Source organism: Halictus rubicundus, chromosome 7 (assembly GCF_050948215.1).
Source record: "Halictus rubicundus isolate RS-2024b chromosome 7, iyHalRubi1_principal, whole genome shotgun sequence".
NCBI lineage: Eukaryota > Metazoa > Arthropoda > Insecta > Hymenoptera > Halictidae > Halictus > Halictus rubicundus.
The window spans coordinates 1,473,448-1,494,910 of record NC_135155.1 but is presented as its reverse complement, the minus strand read 5'-3'; the positions used below and the strand labels follow the sequence as shown (position 1 = coordinate 1,494,910).

Sequence of the window (21,463 nt, the reverse complement as noted above, 5' to 3'; positions counted from 1 at the left end):
CAGGTACCATTAGTGCCATTTTTACCATGTTGTAGCATTTTTATAAATCTATATTTGATGCTACAATTAGATGCTTTTACGTGGATCAGATTTTCTATATGGATGCTTATTGGTAAATATAACAAGAGTCGATAAGATAATTCATCAGCGTATTAATTTTCTGTTCTTAATGTTATTTATTTTCGCAGGATTTGCTATTTATTTCTCTTATGGTCTATCTCACAGTGAACAAGGAAAAAGAGATAAGGTGGAAGCTGAAATGATAAAAAGAAAATACGCAGATCAAGTTAGAATTGTAACTAGATTCTAACAACAATGTTGAACTACGATGTGATATGTTCGGTATTAATTTGTAAAGAATTTCTCAGAGAAAGCCCTAGGTGTTACATGAAGTGATTACCATTACGACATTAAAATACGATTAATACATAGTTCACGTAAGCGAATCGTTGAAAAGACAAAAGGACATTAACACTACGGCTGTATAGAATATTTTTTACATACTATTACTATAATGCAAAATAGTTCTTATCGTGAAACTTTAAGATGCCAGTCATATACTGGTCATTTTACATCAGTACATGCATAAATTATTGCGCGTTATAATATTAATATATATTAAATGTTTTAAATATACCCACACCGTTTATTTCGTAAAAAGCTCTGACCAACTGTATAGCGTATAAGGATATTGTAAAACCTGTTTGTTCCTTTTTGTATTTATATGCTGCAATATGTTGATATAATGTACATATTTCTTTACAGAAATTTTACTAAGTTTATTGATTGTTTAAGTGCTTTTCGCACTGAAGAAATATATTGTTTTATATTAAATTATTGTGTATATTTTTTTTAAACACAGTTCTTACAATAATTGAAGAATATTTGCATTTCCAAACAATAATTTGAGATTTAATAACAAGAATTACATTTAATGAAATTTATAATGTACATATACAGTTCAGAATAGCACACAATAATAATTAATTTGTTTGAAAGAAAATTTCAATTCGCCCTTCATACAATTTAATAATCCGTCTAAACTAATACAATACATATATAATGATCTACGAAAGTATTCGTATAGAAGAATGGAGTCTATAGTGAATTTATTAATTAAGTAATTCAAGGAAACTGCTCAATAATATTGCAAGCAACGTAGGAATATTACTTAAAAATGTTATTACAAATCAATAAGATAAAAGTTCATCTGCATGTACGAACACTTTTATGGATCACTATGCGATTTAGAATACAGAAACTGTATACATCAATTTAAACAGTCGCAAAACAAAGATACATCACCAATTATGTAAAATCAAATACATATCGTTCAGAATAAAATGAAGCCCAAATGCTTATGATAATATACTCCGGTAGTGAAGTGCTAATAATATGTATTATCCAAATATAGCAAAGTTTTACTTTTCATATAAATCTATACCATCTTGTGTTAGCAATTCTGCGGAGGTAAACGTTTGCTACTTTTGAATGAGTATTGAAGACATGATTATTTAAATATGTATATATTAACACAGAGTTACTGTATTACTACAGAAACCATTAATATAATTTAAAAAAAATCTATGAGTAACTATTTCATTAAAACATACATTAGTCGATCAATTTCGATTAAACATTTACAAAAATTCATTTGGTTACTGCTCGCATCTCCAACTACTCCTATAAACTCGGTTTTTCTCGCAACTTTTTTTTCTCGAATCTCAACAGTCCTTCAATGTCACGCTGAGTTTAAAGAAAGTTGTAAATATTAACATAAAAATGTGTGTATGATTATTTTTTATGATTTCAGTTTCTTCAGCAATTGCGCTAACAGTCTCAACTTTATCATAAAATTCTAATAATAATTTTGTATACTGAAACAATTAAAATAATTTATACCTACACAAGGCATCTGGTAGAATCAATATGATTATGAAAAAATAAAATTAATAGTTTATGCTATTATCTATTAGGTGTGCAAATAAGTTCGGTGCTTTTTCATTCGATCGGTCATAACTTTACTTTAAATTATACAAAATTAATTAAAGTGCCGATCTTCAGCATTAAAAATACTCTCTTGCATGCAATCGATATCTCTTCACCTTAAAAAGTTAGGTGACATTCACGTTGGATCAGTCGTTGGGTCCCTCATGAACTGAGTGGAGAAATCAAAAGGCGTAAAATTGATACAGCGGCATGTTTGCTTTCTCGGTTTAAAAGTAAGAGTTTCTAGCAAAAAATCATAACGCGCGATGATAACAAGTCCTATATTACATCTCGAAACGAAGAAACTCATGGCCCAGCCCCGGAAAACCTTCCACGTCCACGGCAAAGCCCAATATTCACGACAAAAAAGTTTTACTGTCATTTTGGAGGGATTTTATGGGCGTCGTACAGCAGGAGTTGCTTCTACCTGCCCGATGAATTATGGCAGATTACTACCAACCATGATTAGTGAAATACAACGAATTGAAGAGAAAACGATTTTTCATCGACCAAGGTAGTAGGCGCGTAATCCTACAACATGACAATGCTCGGCCGCATTTTGCACAAAGGGTGAGGGACACTCTCTATGCGTTAGGATGGAAAGTCATGTCGCATGCGGCACACTCTCCGGACATGGCCTCAACAGACCGGCATCTGTTCAGGTCCCTCGAACACAATTTGTCCGGGGAATGTTACAATTCCATTGAAGAGATCGAAAAATACATCGATGACTTCATAGCTAGGAAACCGCCATCCTTCTTCCGGAAAGGCATCTATAATCTACCAAGTAGATAGGAAAAAGAGCTACAAAATAATGGTGAATATCTCGAAACATAATCTTGTATACTACATTTATGAATAAAAGCTAAATGTCGCCAGAAAAGGGCTCTGAATTTATTTGCACACCTAATATTAGTTATGTAAAAGCTTTCTTTGGAATGTCTCAATGGTTACGATTACGTTAAGTACAAAATTTTGTGGCAAGCTTATAGAAGACAAATTTTTCTCAAATTTTCTTTTCATAATTCTGGTACTATTCCTTTTACGTGGGTACATTCCTATCTATACTTCGTGTTACAGAGCAATACAACTAAAAACAATGGTATTGCATGCAAACGCAATCGTATGTACAGTCGGTATTGTTATTTGTACGTTTCAGATAATGTTTTTATTTTATGAATGTGTCACGGTTCAAGCTTTGACCACAAGATAGAATGAACTCCGCAAAGCTAAGCCTTATACATTACAGAAAACATTTATCTCGTACGAACATGAATAGACTTCTCATATCAGTGAAAAATGTTCCTATGAGAATAAAAAGCTATAGAGTATCACATTGCTATATAATAATATAATAATACTTTATGTATTTTATTAAAGGAATCTTCAGTCATCTAAAAAACGAATTATTTAATTCGTTCTATTTACAAGTCCTCCTGCACTTATGTATTGCCAATTTGCCTGTTAAAGGTGATCATAATTGTAGACAAACTTCAACATATTGTTTGTACGTAAGTAAAGTGACTTACCCCAATTCCAGTTGCCCAACCAGTTCCAGCTGGATTTTCATCAGTGATTCCAATTCTGCGGCAAAGTATTCCAGCACCGGAAATCGCCCATACTTGACCTTGTTCTCTAGCGACAGCTACATGTCTAAAACCTTGTTTCGCGTTTATAACAGACATATCTAAAATTAAAAAAAAAAGAAACACGGTTAGAGATTTAAAAATGTAATGTACTGTAAAGTGAGTAGGACATGCAAACAAAACACAACAGAAATATTGGCGAGTCTAGGGTTAACCCTTTGGGTGCTGCGCTGCCTGTAATTGCTCAACAAATTTTACCACGATAGAAGATACTTGAAGATTTTATTTAATTGGACACCCTGTAGTTAATAGTCATTTGAAAACCGTGCTCAAAACTCGCATCAAAAGGGTTAATACACAAAAAGTAGTAGTTTACTGGAAAATCTATCTAAAATAAAAGGCCTACATCGTAGTCAAACGCTCCTAAGGTATACCTATGTCAGAGGGGTCAGAGAATGTGTCTAAATAAACAGGTGTGTCGTTTATATCAGCGTTTCCCAACGCAGAGCGTGTTTTGTGGGGTAATCTGCAGAGTTTTCCACGAAATACAGCCTTTGGGGAGGGCATCTTAGTCTTACATTTGTCTGAAAGTTTTCAATATATGTATAACAAATTAAGTAGACAAATTTAATTACCTGAAATGCAGCGATAGCATAATTTCATTTGATAACTAATACTGTTAGCAGAATACTCGTAAATTATTAGTAGCCTGCTAGATTCAAGGAAGTGTCTATAGGGACACTACTTGGATCCTACGAGAGATTGGGAAACGCTGGTCTGTTTGGTGAAAAATTTATTAGATACCTATGTGAATAGGATCGTTTGGCATTGCAGGTAACGTTTGCCAGTGGGTTCCTTCTGGGAAAACGTTTAGTTGCACTTCACGACGCACAGAAAGTTTACCCGTGGAGTCCAACGCCCATACTACATCTTTCCCCACAGATATTTGTTTTAGATGAGCACCTGATGGTGGTTCAACATTCTGCCACTGTACACCTAAAATTATTCGAGTCAATATGAGTTCACAATACGAAGGTTAATTGTAATTGTTGTATTATTTGTACCTGTAGGTTTTGCAAGAGAAATTCCTAATCTCCAATATGAGGAACCATTTTTTCCTACAGCCCAAACTTGACCACCCGGACCACACGAGATACCTATTAAAGCTTGATCACTTGGTATATGTTCCCATGAAACCCCCTATAAATAAATATTAAAACATTACAATGTTTGATAAAGAAACTGTTGCTTTATTAAATGTTTCATTTGTACCATTGGACATGATTCTGAAACGCCTCTCCTAAATAAAGCTTCACCATTAGAAGCTACTGCCCATATGTACACTTGCGCATCTGTACCAGGATTTCCAGTTGCCTGATAAAAAGAATTCAGAATTATTTACTTGTATTTGTACCATCAGTATTATGAACTTTTTAAAACGTTTCGTACATATAAAGAAACATCGAGTAATTTTGTATTTCCTAGCTCTTGCCAGGGGCCACTAGACGTCAATTGACACCTTCGAAACCATCTTCGTCTTCTAACATAGTCAGTAAAGAATTTTTTACCATGGTATTGAAAAGGAAAATCAGTAGCGTATTGCCAGCCGTCTCTATCGACACCACCGGGAGTATGAAAATCTACTATCCAGTCTGACACCTGTTTCAAGAACATATATTTAATTTATTTAATTAAACCAATAAAGTTATACAAATTTAAGGTAATTATTTACAAAGTGGTTCTGTTATCCGATTTTGATTAAAGGGCCTAGCCGATTAAGATGGTCAAAACGGCCCTTAGAGGTTTTTCAATGATTAATGAACCATTCGAAAGCTGACCCAGAAAAACCCCTCTGAGCAAAATTTCAACCCCCTATCTTGCCCGTGAGGGTAGTTACAGGGTAAATTAGATTTCGCGCTTTTCCGCGCATTTCCCACACTCTGATGCTTCCTAAAATTCTGAAAAAAATGTGGCATATTTTGGATTCGAAGACAGATTTTTGAGAATTTTTTCAGATTTTTTTCTTGCAAACTGTGGTCGTAAAAAATGAAAAACCTCAAAAAAATCGGAAAAATGTACATTTCTCAAAAATATGAAAACATGCTATTTTGCTGAGCTACCCTCACGGGCAAGATAGAGGGTTGAAATTTTGCTCAGAGGGGTTTTTCTGGATCAGCTTTCGAATGGTTCATTAATAATTGAAAAACCTCTAAGGGCAGTTTTGACCATCTTAATCGGCTAGGCCCTTTAATGCGTTCTCTCAGGAAGGTTTGGGTTAGGTTTACGGTCGGGGGTTCGCGGGTCAAGATCGGGAACCAGATACGCTCCTGAGTCTCCTCCTAGACAGCCTATGGCACTTCGGATGCCACTTCGTGCTCTTAGCTGAGGAGCCAGGAGGCAGTTCGAGGAAACTGCTATGTCGTTTTAAGCACAGGTTGGCCGTACGGATTGTGCGGGAGGTAGCGGAACGGAACAGAGAACGTACTCTCGATTCCGGCCGCAATGGAGGAGGGTCTTCCGATGGCCTTTCAGAAGCCTGTCCTCCCGCCTGACTCCTCCTCCTCTTCGTCTATCCGCGAGTCATTCCCCACCATGTCCACTCCGACTTTTCCTTCGGCACGAGGCCCACGACCCGTGCACCTGCCGGTGCACAACTCCTACGTATTCGTGTACATGTACATGCCGAAGGAAAAATAAGAGTGGACATGGTGGGGACTTACTCGCGAGCAGGCGAAGAGGAGTAGCAGTCACATCTGTTGCGCGAGCCATCGTTAGGCAGGCCTGCGTTGAAGCACGGGCGGAAACGCCCTGCCTGGTAGAAGCAGGGAGCCTACTGGTTCCCCTTCCTTCGATCACCAAGGGCGGTTTCGGGGGTCGTCGGATGATTTGGGCGGGGGCCCAGTCATTCAACGGGTGGCCCACAGGGAGGGCAAGTGCTGCGGGGCAACCGCAAAAAGTTCTTCAAAATGTGTAGCTGTGCTCTTGAGCCGAATTATATGGCCGATGGGCATCAACATAAAACATACTGTATAAAATTTCAATTCTATATATCGATCGGGAGAGTAGTTATGGAGTAAAATCGAAAAATCACTTTTTGGCCTATTTTCCCCAGTTAATGCTGTTTCCAAATTCTGAGAAATATCTGAGACATGTCATGAAATTTGTTTCACATTTTTAAATGGAATATCCTGCTTGTAACAAATCAAAAACCTCAAAAAATTCGAAAAAATGCAGATTATACATATGTAGAAGTTCTAGAGATACAAAATCTATATTTTTACAGTACCGATATACTGTTATAATTATTGTTAACGAATATTTTCAGACTTTACAGTTTGATGCGTGGTAGTTACAAAAAAAGAAACCGAAAAAATAAATTAATAAATTTTCACCAAAATGAGCGAAAATTACAAACTTCGAAGGCCTGTAATCACTAAATAAATTCTAAACCGGCAAAATGATGACTAAACGCCCCCCCCCCCCCCAATTTCACATGTACTACAATATATTTCGATAATCACTTGGCATGGAATGACCAATATAGTACGTTGCTTTGTCAATAGTACGCTATTTACTTATATATTGTCGCTGGATGTAAAAAATTTACAAAATAAAGAAGCTGCAAAAATTATAAGAAATGCAACATCATTTTTTAAGAGAACGGTTGAGATGCAAAAAAATGTTGTTTTTTTTACCTTGATTTTCAAGGTCAAAGTCAATTTTGCGGGGAGTTTTTTTATGTCAATTTCCACCAAATCGTAGGTGTAGAATCACGCTATGGTGGCCGTGACATATAATTTTGTGACACCCTGTACATAGTAGAAAACACATTCACAGTCGAAAGCCTAACGAGCTGAGCCATTCAGGTTGTTGGGAGTATACTTAATACTTTCAGATGTAAGTAGAAATACTAATCAAGTTGATTTCATTTTTTAATTATTTCTGTGAAATGTTCACGGTTTATCCGTGCCTAATGGACTTACAGAATAAATAAAACGTCACAATTTTAAGGTTAGCTTAGTTTTTCGCGGAAAAAACATCGAAAAAATCGATTTTAATTTTTTTTAACTATCACGCACCAAACTGTAAAATCTGAAAAAATTCATGAACAATAGCTGTAACAATATATTGGTACTGTAAAAACATAGATTTTGTATCTCTAGAACTTCTGCAATGTAAAATCTGCATTTTTTTCGATTTTTTGAGGTTTATGATTTATTATAAGCAGGATTTTCAATTTAAAAATCTGAAACGAATTGCAGAGTATGTATTTGGATACTTGACATGTCTCAGATTTTTCTCAGAATTTCTAAACATCATTAACTAGGGAAAATAGGCCAAAAACTGATTTTTCGATTTTGTCCCATAACTATCCTCCCGATCGATATTGTAGTATTGAAATTTCACACAGTATGTTTTTTCTTGATGCCCTATCGAATAACCAATGGGCCATATAATTTGACTCAAAGGCACTTTTGACCTCCTTCACCGGCTATACCCTTTCATCAAAATCGGAGAACAGAACCACTTTGTAAATAATTACCAAATTTAATTATTTTTTAAAAGTGAAATCGTTAAAGTTATACATATAAAGGCCTTTTCATGAAATCACATAAAATACGTATATCCTATTTTTGATGATTGAGTCCAACCGGGTCGCATCAAATCGCGCAAACTGTGTTTTAAAATTTGTCAAATTCATCAAACCGATACTTAATGACAGTCAGTGTTGACCTAATATTTTTTAAATATTAATTCTACTTAAAACTCCCAATAAATCCACTTTTATTACTATTTTTAGTGCACATACGATATAAACTACTAAATTAGAATAGGTTAATATCAAATCTATCTCATTTGTTGGTACTCTTCCTCTACCTCCGTAGCTGGGTAATTTTTGTTTACTAAGATATCTCATAAATTAACTGTCTCTAAGTACTTATAATCATTGAGCTTGCAAAAGAATAAATTATAAACTTAGTTTTATGACGGGAGAGTTATTACTTCTTACCCAACGCCAATGCATCGATAACAGTTTAGTATTCTCACGAGTACGTTTCTGACGTCCTGTTGCATCGCTCCACATGTAGCGGTCCGTTGGAAGACCATGGGAAGTATATCCAGTTACCGGATTCCAGCGTTGATTTTCGTAGACATAATAATTATGAGTGTCTACCATGGAGTTTATCCCTGTATTGTTATCTAGACCTAAATGTATCAGTTGTAAATTTAAATTCGAGCCTTGCTTTTGTTTTCCAGTAACTATATACAAGATGTCCCATTTGAAATAATTGCATGCGAAACTTCAACTGGGACACGCCCTGTATAATGTATTACCTTTTAAAAATAAACCTCCCCATCCACCGGTGTAAACCCATGCAGTGCTGTCATATCCTATTCCCCATGTTACACCAACAGGACAAGTTTCAACCTTTTTCAAGTGTCCACCCATCTGCCTCCAAAATAATGCAATTGGGTCAATGATTACCTAGAATTAATGATAATAAAGCAACATTATGTTACCATTATTCCTTGAGTTGTACAATTACCAATTAATATAAAAGCAACTACATACAGATGGAGATTTATAAACTACACTACATAACGTCATTAGCCCCTTGATTCTCAAATGAGTGATACTCTGTGGTAATATTCTATGGCTATAAAAAGTAAATTCTCTATCATCGATAAGTATTCTGTATCCTCGCATGTCGCAAACAATTTCTAACATGAAATCAGAACCGGCTTTCAATGGGCTATTTCCGTTTCTTTCTTCGTCACCCCACTGTCCATTCTGATATGTATTACGTATAATTATGTTCTCTTTGAGTCGTGGGTTAAAGTGTAAAGCTACATCATGGGTATCCACCATGGTCTTTTGTTTCAAGCATGTTGTCGTATAACAGACAAGATTGAATGATAATCTGAAGAATAAAATACTCATTACTTTTAATAAGTTTAATTGAGTTAATGTAGTTTCAATTATTTATTTACCTATCAGCATCATCGTGTACGCAGACTGTAATTTTTAGGGAACTACCAGGCCCAAAACCGTTTTGTAATATAGACTCAAATGGTAATTCTTTCCCTGCCACGTCCAATTCTTGTATGTAACCATCGTTAATTAACTGATTTTCCTGGAAATAATTTACACGGAAAACGTTTTATGAAAACTATTTTATTTTAACTCTATGTGTGCCTTGTCAACTTGCCTCTGCAGCAGTTGGATCATACACATATACATCTCCTAATGCTGTCGTGGTCCAAATTGAATTAGGTCCTGGTCTTCCATACACGTTATTCATTTGGCAAGAAACTGAACGTACAAAAAAATCTTAGAATTGAAATATATTACAGTGGGTGACTCGCTTGTTGCACGAAAACGAGACCGGAATTTCAGGCAAGATTCGAGGTTTTTGCAATGAACGAGGTGTCCAATTAATCACATATATCGATTTCCTACCTAACTCCTCCTCTATTAAATCGAAGCCGTTATCAATTACAACATTAAGAAACGCAGTCGCGATATGACTCGCAAGTACTTAGCACACTTCCACGAAATTACCATTTCCCACTTTGCGCGAACAAAATACAACGAACGAGATTCGCGTAAAGAACGGGCATTTGGTCGGGAGTGCAATGAGCGAGAACTTACTGTGTACTTTATTTGTCTTTCAACTTATGGATTAAGATACCTGAAGTTAAATGTTTTAACCAATCTTCCATGTCAGTGTCACTGAAGAACTGTAATCTAAGAACTTTAAGACGAGGTAGTCGAGGAGTGTGTATTGCTATTCTTGGGCTGCCTGGTTCGCTGCAGCACACTACACACATAATTTCAGATACAGGAAATTGAACCTAAAAGCGAAACATTTTTTAGTTTGAACGATTTTGAGTATTTATGAAAGGTATTTAATGAACCTACAATTGTTGTTGTTCTATTTGAATTTAAAATGGTTACAGTTCCAGAATCTAAGAAACCACTGTCACTACTTATCCATTCTAATTCGATAACACACTCTTCATACGTAGTACTGCCTTTAAGTTTACATTTTGCATCACTATTTTTTACCCAAGACGACCTGTAACGTATTATTATAAATTAAGAAATTTTGAATATATTTTTGTAGAAAATATTCAAATGATAATCGCATTGTTTCAGTAAAACCTTACTTTTCAACAACTTTTTCATATATTGAAGGATCATATTCTACTTTTTGTAATCTTTTCTTTAATTCTTCTAAAATACGTATTCTCCATGGTTCTGCTATATCTCCGTGACTTGTGCCATTAGTATCTGCGATCCTACATGTTTCAAAATAAATGGCATATTTAACTACGTATTTAGTGCGTACACTTGAGGTCTACATTATAAAATGTTTCAACCCTTATTGGACGTTAGCGCATCTGTTGTAGGTTAATAATTTTAAATATTAAATATACCATTTTGGAGGATTTGATGGGTCCATAAAACATGCCCCAGCTTCTACTTTGCACCAGGAAGCATCGCATTCAGCCCAATACATTGCACCAGAACTTTCATCTTCTCCGTAAACACCAGAGTCGCTTGTTAAATCAGGATCAAATATACTTCCATCTGTTTCTGGGTGAGCTTCCACACCTACCATAGATCCAACGGAATGAACAGGACTCCAAGCAGCTGGATTAATCTATTTCAATTTTCAATTTTCAATTTTCAATTTTAATTTTAATCGACAAAGCTGTAGATAATTAATTTTTTTTATTAACCTTAACAGTACTGCCCATGCCTTTCCCAGAGACTACAAAGGATTCACCAGTTTTAGTGAGTGATTCATTTGATATAGTTATGTTTGCAACGCTAGCCTCAGTAAGATCACCCATGTCCATTGAATGCGCGGATCTATATTTAATTGTATATGTAAGAATACATTAAAAAAAAAAAATAGTTAAACGCGTCGTGAAAATGAATAAAACAAGTAAGAGTATTACTTTTTCTTTCCTTCGTTTAAGTATATATCCTGAAAAGATGTCTGCTGAGGATTCTTGGTACCGCCCTCGTTTGATCGTTGCCATAATTTCAAAGACGTTGGCGTTGGTGCCGATCGTGACTGTTCTTCCCATTCCCTGATCAGTGTTGTACCTTCGCTAGTACTATGTGGTCGATTCTGTAAACAAGCATTATTTTAGTATTACAAAACAGAGAAACGCTAAACACCTCGAAATATAATAAATGTATATAACATTTACTATAGAATTAATATTTATAGCCATTAAATATTTTGTTGAAATAATTACCAATGACCCCCAACTCTGATGTCTCTGTTGCTGAGGAGTACCACACATACTATGTCTGTTACTTGATGTTAAACTGGCATTACTGCTTGCTCTACTAAGTTGTAGCGGTGCGTTTATTAATCTCCATTTTTTACCTGTTAATTCTGAACGTGTGATATTTGTACGATAGTATAAACTTCTATCTTCGTGGCCAATGGCCCAAACCTAATAAAAATGAAATGGATGAATACAAATATTTCGATGAAAATTAGTATAAACTGAATTACCTGATCATTAGGAGCAACTGACACTTGTGACATTTTACTCAGCATTTCCACCCAGCCTGTACCAGCAGCCATTTGTTCACAAACTCCACATATTTCACCTTTAATACCTTTCCTAAACCACACTCCACCATCTTGTGTTACTGCCCAAACAGAATCTGTACCGACACTAACTTGTACTAATTTCAAATCTTTTTGAGGAGGTTCAATCTCCACCCAATCATCCCCTATAAAATAAAATATATTATATTATATTTGTGATTGCTGAAACAGTTACAAATGTGCATGCCAAGTTTGAAACTTTATAAAATTTATATACCCATTGGATTTTCTCTAGTAACACCTGTACGCACCAATGCTTTGCCAACCATTAGTACAGCCCAAACAAGACCAGTTATTCCAACACTGATTTGACATACCTCAAAACCATTTGCTAATTTTATAGAGCTCCATCTCTGCCCTTCAGGACAGGTAGTGCTGGTACTAACACGAAACATTACCTGTACATTATAATCACTAGTAATTATGTCATTTAATTTCATTAGAATTAGAATTATGTATAAAGTTAAGTGCAGTTACAATAACCAAAATTATATTTTACATTATGTTTTAACAATTAATGTAATAGTCTATGCTTTATTAATTCCTTTCAAAAAATTTTTTTAAGAGTTATACCCTCCCATGAGCAGTTACTGCCCAGACTACTAGGCATCCAGGATTACCTCCAGGTATTTGATTTCCACCCACAGATATGTCAATAAATGGTTCCTAAAAGTACAATATACCTTTTATATGTATATTACAGTAATGTAAAAAAACTACAAACTTCTATAAATCAGAAACTACCTCTGTCGCATCTTTGTGAAGAGGTGCAATAGCACACCACGAATTCATGGCACTATATCTTCGATAACGAACCCATTTCCTCCGTCTGACACACGACTTCCACTGTTTCTTGGTGGTATATACAGCTGGGAAATCAACTGCATATGTCCATCCCTATCAAAATATTAAATTCTCTGTGACCGTAAATCTATGTTTCAATAACAACTGACAACAAATCTACATATAAACAGAAAACCATAAGAAACAACAACAAAGACAAAATTCTAATAACAATACGATAAAAAGAAAGAAATTTATTTGTATATCTATATATATTATTCTATATTTGTGTTTACAATTTCATAGAAGGTAAGACTTTATTTAACAAAATGTTGGTGAATAGAACTTACATAGTGATCTAACATAAAAAACAAGAAGTTTTGTTTAACTTAACACTTTGACAGCCATGGTGGTCACTACTGAGTGGTATTGAACATTCCAACAACACAGTGGTAGCTATAGTTGATTGATGCAACCGAACGCGATAAAAATGTGTAAAAATCGCAAAAAATAACATTCATAATTTTACGAATACAATTAATATTAGAATTGTGCTTTAAAATAGTAAGTCTACATGCAAACATATCAATATTTTATGTTTAGTATTATAAACTTAAATATACATGTAAATATACAATGTGATTCTAACATGGACAATTTCAGTCCAGCACTGGGGGCAAAACCAATAAAACACTTACTGACTTGTTCGGCAGTCAATGTGTGTAAGTAAAAAAAAAAGTTTAAATGAAGATTATTTGATGAAACATATTGCATATAGAAAGAAAAAATGATTGAAAACTGCAATTAGTTTATTAGCTTTAATAATATTTACATCATGATCCAATGGCTGTCCATCCAAAGTGGTTTCTATTTGCCAATCACCTTCCCATTGCCAAGCCATTGATGGTAATTTCACTTTGTCTCTACTACGATCTACTGTACCATCCTGATTAGAAAAGTTGTACCTGTCTGTAGGTAATAATCTTCCGCTGAATCCTTCTAAAGGAAGCCAACGCTAGAACATTATTCACTATTGTTATATCAATATAAATGATTGCATTTGTACTCATTGTCTAATTTTAATAAACATACTTCATTTTCATATATTTCTTCTTTGATTCTTATAGGTACATCTAAACCATGTACATGTACGTAAACTTGACGATCACCCCCTATAGCCCACATGAAATGTGGAACTGCTGACAGCTGTTTGAACTCAAGACCCAGGTACATAAACTCCCTCCACATATTTCCAGTTGTTGATAGTCCGAATACACGTCCTTCATTGTTTATTGCATATAAATGTGAACTTGGCATTTTAATGTAATGTCACAAGAATGTTCTATATAGTTCACCTGCAACATACCAATTTTAATAGTATAACATATTATTTGACGCTGTTATAAATGTTCAAATAACGTGTAATGTAATTAAATTACAAAGATTGAATATGTTTATTATAATTACTTCATAGAACGAGTAAGCATCGATAAAAATAGCACATGTAATGAATCAACCCGTAGTGGTATCAAATTTTATATACATAAGACATCTATATATATAAAAGCCAGTTTCTCTGTCCTCTGTAACGGTCAAAATATCTCGAAACAAAGAAGACATAGAAAGCTAGAAATACTTCAGAATCAAGTGTTAAAATTAAATTAGTAAAGACTACTGGCACAGAGCACAGCAGAATCACAGATACTGTTTTGCCAATCTGCCGGCAAATTTTATTATATTTAATTTTAAACAATAACAATCAACAACAAATTAGTACAACTATTGGACAAACTGTTGCTTATACGAGATTAAACATGTCAGTAAACGTAGCCTATAGTCTAAAATAGTGGCATACCTCTAGAAATAAGCCAGCCGTTGATGTTTCAACGGGTATTATGCTAGTAACAGTATAAATATAAGGTAATACCTTTTTCCTTACGAAATAGCAGATTATCTACTATGTCTTAAAGGAAATGTTAGATAACCGACATAGTTTTCCTGCAGAAACATAATAATTCAATCGTGAACAACTGATTAGAGGTTTGCTGTCCTTTTATTTAACTTTACGTCGATTATAATATATGTACATTTTGCAACAGGGACTAAATGTTAGTTCAATATCTATTTAATTACTGAAACCAGACAATTTGAATAGACAAATTGGGGATCTTAAAAAACGTGACTTTGTAACAATGTACAAACAACTGTCACTGCTACTATATACCAATTATAACGTATTGTTAGAAGCGAGGACTATTGTATATACCGCTACATACTGGGTAGCCATCTTTCCGTTGATTATTTTATCTAAGTATGTAATCCAAAATTATCAGTTACTTTCTCATTTAAAACATAAAATAAATGTATCCTGGGTACCACTAGTAAACTATGAATTATTTGAAATCTTTCTTTTATTATTTATAACAACAATCCAATAATAAATGTATTGCAAGTTACCTAATTTTCATAAAAGAGGTACAGTGTTCCCTTCTTAGCGTCCCGCTTTTCTCTTCATTATCCTATTACTTATCCAATAGTATTTCTCCTTGTCACCGGCCACGAAACGTTACCGAATCACTAACCAATAAGAAATAGTATTCATTAATTTACAGCGTCGCACTTTGTCACCCAAACACGCGACGCTAAGGGAAATATGTACCAGAGAGGAAATGAGAGTGCTCACGCTTGGGGTTTTAGTGTCCCCAGTATAGTGCTGCTCCCTAGTCTAATTTTTAGCCTGAATCAGAACCTGCATCATCGTTTAGGCACAGACGAGGTACAGGATAGACCTAACATCCAATGCATTTTCGTGTCCCACGTTTCTGGGGTCACGTAACCCCATTACCATTTTCGTGTCACATCCTGTATTACCAACTGGAACTAAAATCTGCTGACAGCGTCGTTAGTGGTAGCAGAGAGGAATGAGAGTGCTCACGCCCGGGGTTTCGGCGTTCCCACTTTCGTAACATCGCCGCTTTAGCATGGCACAGAACCGGTCAGTCTTTCCTGGAACAGAACCGGTCAGTCTTTTAGCATGGCACAGAACCGGTCAGTCTTTTAGCATAAAACTGAACGCACATTATTTTTTTAACCAGGATTAGAACGTACAGCTTAATTGTTTTATATGAAATATGTAACTAACATGTAAATCTTGTGTACAAAATCTCTAATATTAATTGTAATGATACGTATTTTATTTTTTTTCCAAGTTTGTAGTTGCAAACTTTAGTTGTAAAAAATGGAAAATCCGGAAAAATTCGAACAAATAAAGATCTCATATCGAAGTTTAAAAGCGACCAACCTTGAATATTAATTTAATAATGAGCTATTGTCATCAACACTATCTGAAATTTTTTCATATATTTAGCTACTGTTATTATTAATTTAAAAAATTTTTCTTTCATGAATAAATATTTTTCCACCTCAGCACCATAAGATTTTTACTAGATGACTTTAAAAACACATTAGAACTATTTTTAAATAATTTTACTCGAAAACATTCTAGTTTACTCTTTATTTCACCGTTCTACTAATTTTTTATGGGCTGCATTGCAGCTCTGTTTAACACCCCTTTACAACTCAATACCATGGTACCATCCATATTCAAGGAAGAACAATTTTTTGTGACGACCATTGAAAAAACAAAAGTGTTTCCTTCATTTCAGTCCTTTAGTGCGTTGGTGACATAGCGCCCAGAACACCTACCTGTGTTCTGTGTCCCATCTGGAGTTTTATGGTACGCTAACAATCGCTATTGAGTCGCAAGCCAGACCATACAAACGAATGCATCCACAACTTCCAGAGACCTGCCTCCAAAACTAATTAAAGGAAGGCTAGACATGCAGTGTGTACTAAACTCCTCAAAAGAGGCGGATTCCAGTCGCTCGTGTTATAAACCTCATTCGATACTTCATCGAAAGGGTGATCTTACATATTTCTGTAACAGTTCCAAGTGCATGCACTTTGTTCATGATACACTCTTTGTAATTATTAAATTCAATTAAATATTAAGTAAATCTTTCACGGTGCTAACGGCCCTCGCAGAGATGGGCATTATTTGGGATAAAAAATTATTTAAATGAAAATTTGAATAAAAGATACTTTATCTTTATTTGTTATTTGAAGGTTCGAATAAAAAAAAGCATCTTTATTGGACGAGTATCGGATAAATAATTTTATTCGTCGAGAATTTATCCGACGAATAAAGATAATTTTTTCTATTCGAAGCGGATTTATTCAAACTTCGAATAATTTTTTCATCTTTTATCTGTATTTTCTATTCGAAGGCTTCTAATAAATCTTCGAATTACTTTTACCGAGCGCCGAGATTCAAAGACCTATCGACGACGGACGACATACAATGTAAGCGAATGGAGAATCGCGCACGTATGAAAGTTTAAACTTTTAGATTTTTCAATATATCCTCATGAAATTGTGACGAGCGAATGGAGGGGATTTTCCTGATGAAAATGAGGTCAAATTCGAGTGTAATCGAACAAGTTTCACTGATACCTAATTTTACGATAAAAATTACAATCTCATTAAAGACAGTCCAAATGATGTCGTATTTGGACTCATTTCGATCGGAACACAAGCTCTACAACTCATTCGTCTTAACAATATTGTTCTGAGTAAAAACATACAAGCATAAATTGCCAGTAATGCTCGATTCCCCATCTGCTTACATTGTAGGCTGTTGGTCGGTCGCTGGTCTTTGAAGTTCCGAGCTCGCAGAGTCGCGAGATATCGGTGTGAAACAACTGCCAATCCAATTGCAAAACTTCTTTATTTCTCATTATTTTTTTATGGGACTTGCGCCAACTAATTCGTGGCATTCTTCTGATTAAAATGACACTAAACACGGTACAAATTGGACTGTATTTAGCATTTTTATCCGTAGATTTATTCGAAGGCTTCGATAATTTTTGCTATAACTTTTGCCAGCTCGACGAATAAACGGCGACGACGGCCGACGAGGACCGACGAGCGCCGAACGTCGAAGACCCAGCGACTGCCAAACGGTATACAATGTAAGCGGATGGAGAATCGCGCACGAATGAAAGTTTAAACTTTTAGATTTTTCAACATATCCTCATAAAATTGTGACGAGCGAATGGAGGGGATTTTCCTGATGAAAATGAGGTCAAATTCGAGTGTAATCGAACAAGTTTCACTGATATGTAATGTTACGATAAGAATTACAATCTCATTAAAGACAGTCCAAATGATGTCGTGTTTGGACTCATTTCGATCGGAACAAGCTTTACAACTCGTTCGTCTTAACAATATTGTTCTGATTAAAAACATACAAGCATAAATTGCCAATAATGCACGATTCTCCATCCGCTTACATTGTGTGCCGTTTGGCAGTCGCTGGGTCTTCGACATTCGGCGCTCGTCGGTCCTCGTCGGCCGTCGTCGCCGTTTATTCGTCGAGCTGGCAAAAGTTATAGCAAAAATTATCGAAGCCTTCGAATAAATCTACGGATAAAAATGCTAAATACAGTCCAATTTGTACCGTGTTTAGTGTCATTTTAATCAGAAGAATGCCACGAATTAGTTGGCGCAAGTCCCATAAAAAAATAATGAGAAATAAAGAAGTTTTGCAATTGGATTGGCAGTTGTTTCACACCGATATCTCGCGACTCTGCGAGCTCGGAACTTCAAAGACCAGCGACCGACCAACAGCCTACAATGTAAGCAGATGGGGAATCGAGCATTACTGGCAATTTATGCTTGTATGTTTTTAATCAGAACAATATTGTTAAGACGAATGAGTTGTAGAGCTTGTGTTCCGATCGAAATGAGTCCAAATACGACATCATTTGGACTGTCTTTAATGAGATTGTAATTTTTATCGTAAAATTAGGTATCAGTGAAACTTATTCGATTACACTCGAATTTGACCTCATTTTCATCAGGAAAATCCCCTCCATTCGCTCGTCACAATTTCATGAGGATATATTGAAAAATCTAAAAGTTTAAACTTTCATACGTGCGCGATTCTCCATTCGCTTACATTGTATGTCGTCCGTCGTCGATAGGTCTTTGAATCTCGGCGCTCGGTAAAAGTAATTCGAAGATTTATTAGAAGCCTTCGAATAGAAAATACAGATAAAAGATGAAAAAATTATTCGAAGTTTGAATAAATCCGCTTCGAATAGAAAAAATTATCTTTATTCGTCGGATAAATTCTCGACGAATAAAATTATTTATCCGATACTCGTCCAATAAAGATGCTTTTTTTTATTCGAACCTTCAAATAACAAATAAAGATAAAGTATCTTTTATTCAAATTTTCATTTAAATAATTTTTTATCCCAAATAATGCCCATCTCTGCGAGGGCCGTTAGCACCGTGAAAGATTTACTTAATATTTAATTGAATTTAATAATTACAAAGAGTGTATCATGAACAAAGTGCATGCACTTGGAACTGTTACAGAAATATGTAAGATCATATAGATATTTGTACAGAAATTATATCTATAATACGGTTCCATTAACTGTTGTATATGTATCTCGTTACATTGTATCTCGCGGTGTCTTTAGGTATCGAATCAAAGACAGAGCCGCGCTTCTTTTTGGTCCGCCGACGTGTCCCATTCAGATGTTTTATTTTTCTCCAACGCATCGACGAGCTGCCGAAGTCGTTCAGTAAAAGCCTAGCCTTAGTAGAGGAAACATCGATCAAATATCGTTCATGATCATATCTGTGTTTTTTTTCTTTCTAAATAAGTAAATACCTTGCTTCCCAAAACCAACAGGTTATGGGCCCAGGCACATAGTTAAAGTAATTTTAAAGTTACTTTAAACTAATTTGAACTAATTTTAAAGTTATTTTAAGTTTTAAAGTGAACGGGAAAGAGACGTGTGATACTGTGAAAATGAGTGCAGACACGAAGAAGACAAAGCGAAACATCAACCCCTTCGATGGGGAAAAGTATAGCGTCTGGAAACACAGAATTCGGGCATTAATAGCAGAAGAGGATGCACTGAAAGTTTTGGACTTGGATCGCCCAGAAACCCCGGGAAAAGATTGGATGCGATGCGAGAGAATTGCTACGGGAATAATTATTGAATACTTAACAGATTCAATGTTATGTTTCGCAACGGAGACAGATACGGCTGGGGATATAATTAACAAATTGGATGCGATATACCAAAGAAAAAGCCTCGCAACTCAACTTGCTGTCGAGAAGAAGTTATTGTGTTTTAAATTTAAGGAAGATATACCACTTTCAAAACATTTCATACTTTTCGACGAAATGATAGTGGAACTACACTCTGCGGGAGAAACACTGTCCGAGATGAGTAAAGTAGCCAGATTGTTATTAACGTTACCAAATTCATACGATCCACTCGTCACCGCAATCCAAACCCAATCAGACGAAAATCTAAGCCTCGCATTTGTGAAAATTAAATTGCTAGATTATGAAGTGAAACTACGAAACGAGAAAAGTGAAACAAGTGCAAAAGTATTGCATATAGAAACAAAAAGGGATAATGAGAGGATAAAGAGAGATAAAAAATTTAAGACAAGTTTTAAAAGAAATGAAAATAATCATCAACGTCGTTCTTTTAAAAATAAAGGATTTAACAAAAACTATTATAAAAAATGTGATTATTGTGGCAGAAGAAACCACGAAAAGAAAGACTGCTACTATTACAAAAGGAATTCTACGGCTGAAGAGCGGCCGCGAACAATTCAAACCGTTCAAGTGCAAGGAGAGCGTGAAGGCTTCGCGTTTATGACAGGAGATCAAATAAAAAATAATAAAAGATCAAATGATTCTGCTGAAATAGATTTTATATTGGACTCAGGTGCTACAGATCACTTGGTTAATGAAATGGATTTTTTCGTGACTTTATCAACATTGAAGAAGCCCATTCATGTGTCAATTGCAAAGAAAGGAGAAGTTATCACGGCAACGAAGATTGGTTCGATTAAAATAACGACAAATCTAGGAGTTACCGGAGTTCTGGAGAATGTATTATACGTACCCGATGTCCCAAACAACCTACTTTCCGTTCGCCGAATCCAGGAAGCCGGAATGAGAGTCATTTTTAGCGAAACTGGCAAAGTTACAGTAACGAAAGGTGGTAAGACCATACTCACTGGTAAGTCAGCACAAAATTTAATATGTGTAACATTTACTATTGATAAAACTATGTGTGATAAAACATATGCAAATAATATCGTAGTACCAAACACATACAAATTGTGGCATGAACGTTTGGGTCATATTGAGAGTTCTAAATTCGTTAAAATGAAACAGAATGATTTAATCGTTGGTAAGAAATTAATAGACAGAATTAATCCTACACAGGATTTATGTGAAGCTTGTGTGTACGGAAAACAAGCGCGTCTGCCTTTCTCAAAAGGAAGGGACAGGAGTCACATAACTAGACCTCTGTTTACTGTCCACTCTGATGTATGTGGACCAATTAAACCAAAAACAAT

The 21,463-nt window shown here is 35.2% G+C and overlaps 2 protein-coding genes across 10 annotated transcripts in view; one reads left to right on the top strand and one right to left on the bottom strand.

Moving 5' to 3' along the window:
- Nucleotides 1–2,790, top strand: part of Slif (cationic amino acid transporter slimfast) — a 42,896-nt gene extending 40,106 nt beyond the window's left edge. For all 4 annotated transcript variants that reach the window (XM_076791141.1, XM_076791144.1, XM_076791143.1 and 1 more), the window contains 2 exons: nucleotides 4–112; nucleotides 189–2,790. In XM_076791141.1, the coding sequence (XP_076647256.1) occupies nucleotides 4–112; nucleotides 189–310 (231 nt within the window). In that variant the 3' untranslated portion in view covers nucleotides 311–2,790. The remainder of the gene's footprint in view (nucleotides 1–3; nucleotides 113–188) is intronic.
- On the bottom strand, nucleotides 891–15,611 carry Pex23 (tectonin beta-propeller repeat-containing peroxin 23). 6 transcript variants are annotated; one of them, XM_076791120.1, is made up of 28 exons: nucleotides 15,458–15,576; nucleotides 15,088–15,307; nucleotides 14,856–14,998; nucleotides 14,093–14,355; nucleotides 13,833–14,015; nucleotides 12,962–13,114; nucleotides 12,791–12,883; nucleotides 12,435–12,615; nucleotides 12,119–12,342; nucleotides 11,853–12,056; nucleotides 11,547–11,722; nucleotides 11,325–11,457; nucleotides 11,019–11,245; nucleotides 10,749–10,880; nucleotides 10,501–10,657; nucleotides 10,271–10,433; nucleotides 9,788–9,891; nucleotides 9,570–9,712; nucleotides 9,151–9,499; nucleotides 8,913–9,063; nucleotides 8,587–8,783; nucleotides 5,025–5,234; nucleotides 4,848–4,949; nucleotides 4,640–4,775; nucleotides 4,380–4,571; nucleotides 4,010–4,159; nucleotides 3,519–3,676; nucleotides 891–3,450 (listed from the first exon to the last, which is right to left on the bottom strand). In XM_076791120.1, exons 4-28 carry the CDS (start codon nucleotides 14,315–14,317, stop codon nucleotides 3,400–3,402), a joined length of 4,194 nt encoding a protein of 1,397 aa, XP_076647235.1. In that variant the 5' UTR covers nucleotides 14,318–14,355; nucleotides 14,856–14,998; nucleotides 15,088–15,307; nucleotides 15,458–15,576; the 3' UTR covers nucleotides 891–3,399. The 6 variants fall into 6 exon arrangements, with proteins under 6 accessions (XP_076647235.1, XP_076647234.1, XP_076647236.1 ...); XM_076791119.1 differs by having other exon boundaries at nucleotides 14,856–15,307; XM_076791121.1 differs by lacking the exons at nucleotides 14,856–14,998; nucleotides 15,088–15,307 and having other exon boundaries at nucleotides 15,458–15,611.
- Nucleotides 15,612–21,463: the final 5,852 nt, after the last annotated feature.

Excerpts from the sequence above, each read along its gene's own strand:
- Pex23 (XM_076791121.1), bottom strand. The coding sequence starts at position 14,317 with ATGCCAAGTTCACATTTATATGCAATAAACAATGAAGGACGTGTATTC. Across the intron at positions 10,881-11,018 it reads CCATCAAATCCTCCAAAATG|GATCGCAGATACTAATGGCA; the intron begins GTATATTTAATA and ends TGAAACATGTAG. Across the intron at positions 4,572-4,639 it reads TTCTCTTGCAAAACCTACAG|GTGTACAGTGGCAGAATGTT; the intron begins GTACAAATAATA and ends GAATAATTTTAG.